Genomic DNA, 10,246 nt, shown 5'->3' with positions numbered 1-10,246 from the left:
ATAACCAAATATAAAGAGCAGATGTGAAACCCATTATTCTGCATAAAGTGCATAAAGTGAAAAAACGATCATATTATAAAATTTATTCAATAAATCCATCAGAGATCTATATTAAGTAATCAAAGTCATTAAATTTTCTATGATTAAATTATTAGAATATAAGATATAAAGACCTGACTAGTCCAGAATTCATTTATGTGCATTTAGTAGATATGTCCCCAGCACCAATATCACAGATTAAGAATAATCTGCAAAAACAAAAAAATAGTTAAAATCCAAAAATTAAAACCAAGATGACAATGTCTATAATAACGGATTGAGATCATAACAATTAGGGCCTATTGAAGTCAGGGTTTTAAATTCCCTAATTTCCAGTGAGCTTTTCTGAATAATAGCCTTATGTGTGCCCCCATTAATTGACTGTTTAACTCTATGATGTAATCAATCCTGTCCAGTATCACTATAACACCACCCCTATCAGCTGGTTTTAAGACCAAATCATGCTTTAGTTGAATATTTTTAAAGCTTTATATTGTGCTTTTATTAAATTATTATGGTGTGTATATGCTGGACAGGGTTACATCATGACTCACCAAGTCAATAAAAGTTTCAACAGCATGATTAGCAATAGATGGATTAAAGGAACTTTTATATCACTTAATCTTAATATTATGTTACATAGGGTATTCAGATCAGTAGAAAGCAGCGGTTTACTAAAGAACACTTTTAACTTCACATTACGGAAGAACCTACACAACACCAAATTATCTATAGCATTTGGAGTATAAGTAAGACAAAAAGTCAAATATTTTCTTAAAGCTGTAGTATCGTCTTTAGACAAACTCTCAGATAAATTGATTATTGTGTCTTCTTCATCTTCTGGGGGACTTAGTTTCTCCATATTGCTGGTAAAGTCCTGCTTCTTATGGCCACCCCTTTGGACTCTTCCGATGTTTCTCCGCTGAACAATCCCCCTATAAGGGTGAGTTTCTTTTCTATTTTGATTTGCTCTTTTTTCTTAACAGTAGAGCTTTGTAGAAATTCCTGATTTAATAATATCCAGACCAGGGAACATTTATTCAAAATTCCTTCAAGCTTTGTACGATATTCAGTATTATCCATCAATGAAATAGGTTGTGCATACATACACGTCCCCCTTGGAATACATTTCATCGTACTCCACCAATGTGACACTGTACAATCCATATCCATTGTGATTTAGGAATGTTAGGTAATTTATGCCCTTAATGGATTAAAACCAGACTCTGCATCAACTGTGTAATTTTCCATGGGAGTTTTGCCATGGATCCCCCTCCGGCATGCCACAGTCCAGGTGTTAGTCCCCTTGAAACAACTTTTCCATCACTATTGTGGCCAGAAAGAGTCCCTGTGGGTTTTAAAATTCGCCTGCCCATTGAAGTCTATGGCGGTTCGCCCAGTTCGCTAACATTTGCAGAAGTTCGCGTTCGCAAACCGAAAATTTTATGTTCGCGACATCACTAGACATATTATTTCTGATAGCATTTTAAGAATCTAAATTATTTTATTTATTTATTTGGGTCCACCACCCATGCTTAAAACCTCGCAGCATTCTAAAAGAATCATGTTATTAGTTAATATATTAATTAATAATTATCTTATTGCAATGTACTCACATCTAGAGACAGGACTGTAAAGATTATTTTGAAATTAGGAGCCGATATAAACCAAAATAATTGTATACATTATTCACTGTAGCTAATAGATTATTGATAGTTTGATTTATTTTAACTTTGTTCTAACTAACCACCATATTAAACCTGATGTCTCTATATGAGCTATGACATTATTTTATAAAGATGCATAGGTTGTTGGACAGTAATGCTGAAAAAGATGTTCCACAAGTGTGTTGCTTCCAACAACCACCATGTTTTCATTTTTTTTATTCATATAATTCCAGAGATGCAAAGAATACGAGTTATTAAAAGTTGGTAACTCTTTCCAAACCTCATAGTATCTTTTCCAATCTCCCCATGGAATAGGATAGAAACGTTGAGGATTTAAGTAGGGGATGTTACCACAAGTGACATCTTCCATATTTATAAATGGAGGCAGCACACACCACTGTTTCATAATACGTGTAAAGAGGTATGGTCCCTGATATCCCCATACTTCTCCCTTGTAGTTTTTAACAAAGTCTTCCATACATTGCCAGGTGAAGCTATGATGACGATGAAGTCCAAAGACACTACTGCTGCAAACATTAAACTTTTCTGCTGCAAGAAAATTCTTATGTGGAATGGGACGCATTGAGATTACATCAGCATCGAAATATAAGCCACCATATTTCCATAAGGATGCAAATCTTAAACCATCGGAGCTTACATGAATCCAATATCTTTCCTTCTTGGGATTAACCTAGAAGAGAAATTAAATTAAACAGGATATTAAATATATAAAATAATGTTGATTGATAAAATAGACACTGGAGTTTCTTTAACCCCTTAACCCCTTAAGGACACATGACGTGTCTGACACGTCATGATTCCCTTTTATTCCAGAAGTTTGGTCCTTAAGGGGTTAAGGACACATGACATGTGTGACATGTCATGATTCCCTTTTATTCCAGAAGTTTGGTCCTTAAGGAGTTAAACACCAATCAGTAAAAGAATAGCTTAATGTCATTCTAATCAAATGTAATCCATTCACTTATTAATAAGAAAAACTAATTTGGTTGTTTTAACCAAATTTGGTCTTTTTATCATCTGCCTTTCTGTGGTTGTTTAAATCTGCCAAATCTTCATATGTCTGTTTACAAACCCTTCATTCGGTTGAGCTAATTCCAGTGACACAGAATAATGAAACTGTACCTATAACACAAAACCTAGCAAAGTACTGTATAATGCTATTCATAACTTCACTTAACCATAGAACAATATTCCAACAATAACCCCCCCCCCCCCCCCCAAAAAAAAAAAAATATTGCTTTTAATTTATTTAATTCATCTTTTGGAGATATATTGAGGTGTATACATTAAATACATGTAAAAAAAAAAGCACCAAAACCTATAAATATAAACATAGCATAAGTATGAGGCCATAAGTTATCAAATGCCTTTATGTTGGTACCTAGAGTGTTCCTTTAACCTATCTCTTCTGCTCTATAAGAAGAGAAGAAGCAGGTGTCAATTTTAGTCAGAGAGCAGCAGGTGAGACGTTTTACCATTTAGCATGAAACATAGTGTTATGTAAAAATTAGCGTCTCTTAACCCCTTCAGGACGGAGTCAATAGTGCACGTTCTGATCAAAACAAAATGTAAACAAAAACTGGAATTTGCGCTATATGTCTGTTCAACCGTAGTTCCCCTCTTTCAAATTATATGCACCCACACTTATTATATATCATTTTGTTCAGGAGAAACAGGGCTTTAATCTATCATTAACTATTCATATATGGAACATAATTTATTATGAATAAAATAAAAAAAAAGTGAGAAAATAAGATTTTTTTTTAAATTTGTATTTCCGTCTGCCATTTTAGCTGTGAATGTCATAATACTGTTAGGTTTTACTGCAAAAAAATGCGCATATTTGTAATCAGCGATGTCTCACGAGTACAACAGTACCCCCCATTAACAGGTTTTATGGTGTTTTGGAAAGTTACAGGGTCAAATATAGAACGTTCCATTTTCAAATTGAAATTTTCCAGATTAGTAATGTTACCTTTGAGACGGTGTGGTAGCCCAGGAAAGAGAATTACCCCCATAATGGCATACCATTTGAAAAATTAGACAAGCCAAGGTATTGAAAGTGGGGTATGTTTAGTCTTTTTTAGTAGCCACTTAGTCACAAACACTGGCCAAAATTAGCGTTCATATTTGTTTTTGTGTGAAAAAAGCAAAAAACTAATATTTGCCCAGTGTTTGTGACTAAGTGGCTACTAAGAAAGACTGGACATACCCCACTTGCAATACCTCGGGTTGTCTACTTTTGCAAATGGTATGCCATCATGGGGGTAATTCTCATTCCTGGGCTACCATACGCTCTCAAAGGCAACATAACCAATCTGGCAAATTTCAATGTGAAAAAAATGAAATGCAAGCCTTATATGTGACTCTCTAACTTTCCAAAACACCATAAAACCTGTACATGGGGGGTACTGTTATTCTCGGGAGACTTCACTAAACACAAATATTAGTGTTTTAAAACCGTAAAACATATTACAACAATAATATAGACCATAAAAGTGCAGTTCGCTTGTAAAAAATTCGAAAAACGTCACTTTTACTTAAAATATCATTGTTGTAATACAATTTACCAGTTTGAAACACTAATATTTGAGTTCAGTGAAGTCTCCCGAGTAAAACAGTACCCCCTATGTACAGGTTTTATGGTGTCTTGGAGAGTTACAGGGTCAAATATAGTGCTTGCGAATTAAATTCTCTGCACTTTCTCCCTGTGTTGTCAGGCATGTCAATCAAATTTTAATTAATCAAATCACATAATTACGTTAAAATATTATTTAAATATACACGTAGAATTTTAATATATATGCATTTATAGGTAATCCAGGTAATCCATATGCATTTATAGGTAATGCCATCCAGTGAACTTTTATCTCATTGCATGCAGTCAAGTTCTACTATATTTGACTGCTTTGCAGGATAATTGTACTTGCCTATTACTGTTAAGTAATATATACTTAGAGCAAGTAGGTCTGTGTTACGTCAATTCTTTGTCTGAGTTTCCCAAGCACTTCTTTTTTCTAGACTGGGCTTATATTCAAACGTACTTGACACCTTATCCAAGGACTGTTATACTTTGGATTTGTTGTCTATTATTTGTTTTTTTGTTTTCTTTCCCTCACTCTATTTTTACTATTATTTTATTTTATATCCTTTACATGTATCTCCATTTTTAAATATCTTTAATTTTTATTATTAAGGCCTGTTTTACTTACTGATCACTATGATTTAAAGGATGACTATAGTGTCAGGAAAACAAAGTGTTTTTTCTGACACGATAGTGCCCTGAGGGTGCCCCCACCCTCAGGGTCCCCCTCCCGTGGCACTGAAACCCCTTCAGCAGCTTACCTTTATCCAGCGCCGGGCTCCCTCGGCGCTGGTGACCTCTCCTCCCCCAATGACGTCAGCTCCCGAGTGGAGCGGAATGCGCATGCACGACAAGAGCAGCGCTCGAATTCAAACAGTCCATAGGAAAGCATTTCTCAATGCTTTCCTATGGATGTTCTGCGCACTAGCTGCGAATTTCACATCCAGCATCGCAGAAGTGCCTCTAGCGACTATCAGGAAGACAGCCACTAGAGGTTGTATTAACCCTGCAATGTAAACATAGCAGTTTCTCTGAAACTGCTATGTTTACATCTGAAGGGCTAAAACCTGGGGGACCTGGCACCCAGACCACTTCATTGAGCTGAAGTGGCCTGGGTGACTATAGTGTCCCTTTAAGTAAAGGTTCAGTAATTGTTCACAGTTAATCAAATATTACTTTAACCAATACTTTTATGACATGCTTTTTATAGTGAAATATAGTAAGGAGATGACTATAAATTATTGTGATTTTATTTTGGCACATAGTTATTACAGGTCAAGCTGACCTAAACTCAAAATGAAAAACAGCATAGAGGAGTGCTATTGGCACAGTAAGTACATGTATTGCAAAAACATGGTCATTAAAACTTCTAAAAGCTAACTTCAGTTTTTTTTTTAACTAAAATTCAAAAACACAGGTATATTAAGGTGAATGAAATAGATGAGAGTGATCATAGAAATAAAAAACAATAATGAATAAGCTATATGGAATATGATTTTTTTTGAGAATATGACAATATTAAAATATGATATGCAGGGAGTGCAGAATTATTAGGCAAATGAGTATTTTGACCACATCATCCTCTTTATGCATGTTGTCTTACTCCAAGCTGTATAGGCTCGAAAGCCTACTATCAATTAAGCATATTAGGTGATGTGCATCTCTGTAATGAGAAGGGGTGTGGTCTAATGACATCAACACCCTATATCAGGTGTGCATAATTATTAGGCAACTTCCTTTCCTTTGGCAAAATGGGTCAAAAGAAGGACTTGACAGGCTCAGAAAAGTCAAAAATAGTGAGATATCTTGCAGAGGGATGCAGCACTCTTAAAATTGCAAAGCTTCTGAAGCGTGATCATCGAACAATCAAGCGTTTCATTCAAAATAGTCAACAGGGTCGCAAGAAGCGTGTGGAGAAACCAAGGTGCAAAATAACTGCCCATGAACTGAGAAAAGTCAAGCGTGCAGCTGCCAAGATGCCACTTGCCACCAGTTTGGCCATATTTCAGAGCTGCAACATCACTGGAGTGCCCAAAAGCACAAGGTGTGCAATACTCAGAGACATGGCCAAGGTAAGAAAGGCTGAAAGACGACCACCAATGAACAAGACACACAAGCTGAAATGTCAGGACTGGGCCAAGAAATATTTCAAGACTGATTTTTCTAAGGTTTTATGGACTGATGAAATGAGAGTGAGTCTTGATGGGCCAGATGGATGGATTGGTAAAGGGCAGAGAGCTCCAGTCCGACTCAGACGCCAGCAAGGTGGAGGTGGAGTACTGGTTTGGGCTGGTATCATCAAAGATGAGCTTGTGGGGCCTTTTCGGGTTGAGGATGGAGTCAAGCTCAACTCCCAGTCCTACTGCCAGTTTCTGGAAGACACCTTCTTCAAGCAGTGGTACAGGAAGAAGTCTGCATCCTTCAAGAAAAACATGATTTTCATGCAGGACAATGCTCCATCACACGCGTCCAAGTACTCCACAGCGTGGCGTGCAAGAAAGGGTATAAAAGAAGAAAATCTAATGACATGGCCTCCTTGTTCACCTGATCTGAACCCCATTGAGAACCTGTGGTCCATCATCAAATGTGAAATTTACAAGGAGGGAAAACAGTACACCTCTCTGAACAGTGTCTGGGAGGCTGTCTTGGCTACTGCACGCAATGTTGATGGTGAACAGATCAAAACACTGACAGAATCCATGGATGGCAGGCTTTTGAGTGTCCTTGCAAAGAAAGGTGGCTATATTGGTCACTGATTTGTTTTTGTTATGTTTTTGAATGTCAGAAATGTATATTTGTGAATGATGAGATGTTATATTGGTTTCACTGGTAAAAATAAATACCGTATATACTCGAGTATAAGCCGAGTTTTTCAGCACATTTTTTGTGCTGAAAAACCCCAACTCGGCTTATACTCGAGTCATTGTCTGTATTATGGCAATTTGCATTGCCATAATACAGACTGGGGGAGAGTGGGGCTGGCAGAGCTGTACTTACCTTTCCTGCAGCTCCTGTCAGCTCCCTCCTCCTCCGCGGCGGTCCGTTCAGCACCTCGGTCAGCTCCCAGTGTAAGTCTCGCGAGAGCCGCGGCTCTCGCGAGACTTACACTGGGAGCTGACAGAGGGAGCTGCACAGACCGCGCGGAGGAGGAGGGAGCTGACAGGAGCTGCAGAACAGGTAAGTACAGCTCTGCCAGCCCCACTCTCCCCCCCACTGAACTACCAATGACACTGGACCACCACGGAAGGAGCCCCCCTCCCTGCCATGTATCAAGCAGGGAGGGGGGACGAAAAAATAAATAAATAAAAATAAAAATAATAATTAAATAATAATACAAAAAAAATAATAATATTAAAAAAATAATAATTAATAATATATTAAATGCCCACCCCCACCAACACATACACAAACACACACTGCATCACACACACTCACACTTCATTCATATACACACACTGCACTCACACACACTGCATTCATACACACACTGCACTCACACACACTGCATCACACACACACTCACACTTCATTCATATACACACACTGCACTCACACACACTGCACTCACACACACTGCACTCACACACACTGCACTCACACACACACTCACACTTCATTATAAATAATTCATTATAAATATAAATAATAATTAATAATATATTAAATGCCCACCCCCACCAACACATACACAAACACACACTGCATCACACACACTCACACTTCATTCATATACACACACTGCACTCACACACACTGCATTCATACACACACTGCACTCACACACACTGCATTCATATACACACACTGCACTCACACACACTGCACTCACACACACTGCACTCACACACACTGCACTCACACACACTCACACTTCATTCATATACACACACTGCACTCACACACACTGCACTCACACACACACACACTGCATTCATTATATACACACACTGGAAATAAATATTCAATTAATATATACGCACACACACTGCACTCATACACATACACACACGCACTGCACTCACACACTGCATTCATACATGCACTGCACTCATACACGCACTGCACTCATACGCACTGCACTCATACGCACTGCACTCATACGCACTGCACTCATACGCACACACTGCATTCATTATATACACACACTGTAAATAAATATTCAATTAATATAATTTTTTTAGGATCTAATTTTATTTAGAAATTTACCAGTAGCTGCTGCATTTCCCACCCTAGTCTTATACTCGAGTCAATAAGTTTTCCCAGTTTTTTTGGGTAAAATTAGGGGCCTCGGCTTATATTCGGGTCGGCTTATACTCGAGTATATACGGTAATTGAAATGGGTATATATTTGTTTTTTGTTAAGTTGCCTAATAATTATGCACAGTAATAGTCACCTGCACACACAGATATCCCCCTAAAATAGCTATAACTAAAAACAAACTAAAAACTACTTCCAAAAATATTCAGCTTTGATATTAATGAGTTTTTTGGGTTCATTGAGAACATGGTTGTTGTTCAATAATAAAATGAATCCTCAAAAATACAACTTGCCTAATAAATCTGCACTCCCTGTACTTATCTAAGTAATATCTTCTTAATACTGTATTTTACCTACTAAATGTTGTTTTACATATCCTTAATCTATGCTTAATGATTTGATACCATACGTTAGGAAGTGATTTAAAAAAACAAACAAACAAACATATGTTTAAATATAGGAACAATTGGTAAGAAATGGGATTTGATGTGTACCAGAGTGGGTAATTTAACCCATTCAATTCTAATTATCAATGCGGAGTATGATTGGAAAAATGGACTGAGATCTATCCCAAACTATTACCAATTTCAGCATGTGAAATTCATTGTTCGATGTTTGTGGTTGACAAAAGAATTAACGCCTTATACAGATAAATCATGAATGCTCTTCACTGCATCTTCATCAGGGTCCTATTATAAAGTGTGACATTTGTTGGTTGGATAAAGATTAAAGAGTAGTAAGATAAAAATATTATATAAGCATAGACAAACCATAAACAATATTTCTCAAAAAAGAACAACAATATATTAACTGTAATATGCAGATCTTGCGGGGAAAGAATGTACAACAAATATGCAATTTACACTTTACATTTTTTTGGTTGCTTTTTGGCTTTGCCAATGCTCTACAAGTTATTGCTTTGAAAATAAACCTAAACATTTTTTAGGGATAAATAAAGCTTCTGTAAATTTCATCATGCATACCTTTTTATACCACTTGAGAAGAGGAGTACCTGCATACAATTCATCCATTCTAAGAGGGAAGAAGTAGATATTTTCATAAGGTGAGAGAGATGGAAATTTTCTGCGTGCTTGTGTTTGATAATCTGTTGAATTAATGTCAGGCAGACCCTTCATGAAAAAAGCCACCGGTCGTTCAGGATATACACGAGCAGCTGACTCAAGCGAACACAGCACCAAAGGAGGAAGAGTCATCCTTTCAGTTATCTCCAATAATATTACACCATTTCCCTCACTCAGGACATGCTCAGGAATTAAAACATTTAAGGTTTTATCTTCTGTACATATAAAATGTCCAATGGAATCTTTTGTGTGCATGAAGTAAAATCTAGCAAATAAACCCAAGACTGTGAGTAACACAAGGAAAGCCAAAATCTTTAGATTATTGATCATTTTTGCCATGTTCGATGATCAAATTTCAGAAAAGTGAAAGGACAATTGGAAAACAAAATGTTAAAATGTCCATAAATATTTTAATCTAGACAACTTTGCTCACAGGTGCAATAACAACCTGCATGAGATCAGAATGCAAGGAAACTGTGCTGATCTGGCAGCTGCATTGTGGCATACACGTGTAGTTGGCTCATGTCATACCTTTTGTTGTCTCATTTTACTGGGATAGTAAAAAACATTTTAAATGGTAAATGTGCGTATAGAA

General features: G+C 36.9%; 1 protein-coding gene across 1 annotated transcript; it reads right to left on the bottom strand.

The window, feature by feature from the left end:
- Positions 1 to 1,666: 1,666 nt before the first annotated feature.
- Positions 1,667 to 9,981, bottom strand: LOC134585485 (alpha-1,4-N-acetylglucosaminyltransferase-like). Its single transcript, XM_063440906.1, has 2 exons — positions 9,553 to 9,981; positions 1,667 to 2,397 (listed from the first exon to the last, which is right to left on the bottom strand). The coding sequence occupies exons 1-2, from the start codon at positions 9,979 to 9,981 to the stop codon at positions 1,831 to 1,833; spliced, it is 996 nt and encodes a 331-aa protein (XP_063296976.1). The 3' UTR covers positions 1,667 to 1,830.
- Positions 9,982 to 10,246: the final 265 nt, after the last annotated feature.

Source organism: Pelobates fuscus, chromosome 2 (genome assembly GCF_036172605.1).
Source record: "Pelobates fuscus isolate aPelFus1 chromosome 2, aPelFus1.pri, whole genome shotgun sequence".
Classification (NCBI taxonomy): domain Eukaryota; kingdom Metazoa; phylum Chordata; class Amphibia; order Anura; family Pelobatidae; genus Pelobates; species Pelobates fuscus.
This window is presented reverse-complemented; position numbering and strand designations above follow the sequence as displayed.

What these genes read in the sequence shown, in the direction of transcription:
- LOC134585485 (XM_063440906.1), bottom strand. Translation starts at nt 9,981, where the DNA reads ATGATCAATAATCTAAAGATTTTGGCTTTCCTTGTGTTACTCACAGTC. An exon ending in TTCTCAAGTGGTATAAAAAG is followed by an intron (nt 2,398 to 9,552) that starts GTATGCATGATG and finishes TTTCTCTTCTAG; the next exon opens with GTTAATCCCAAGAAGGAAAG.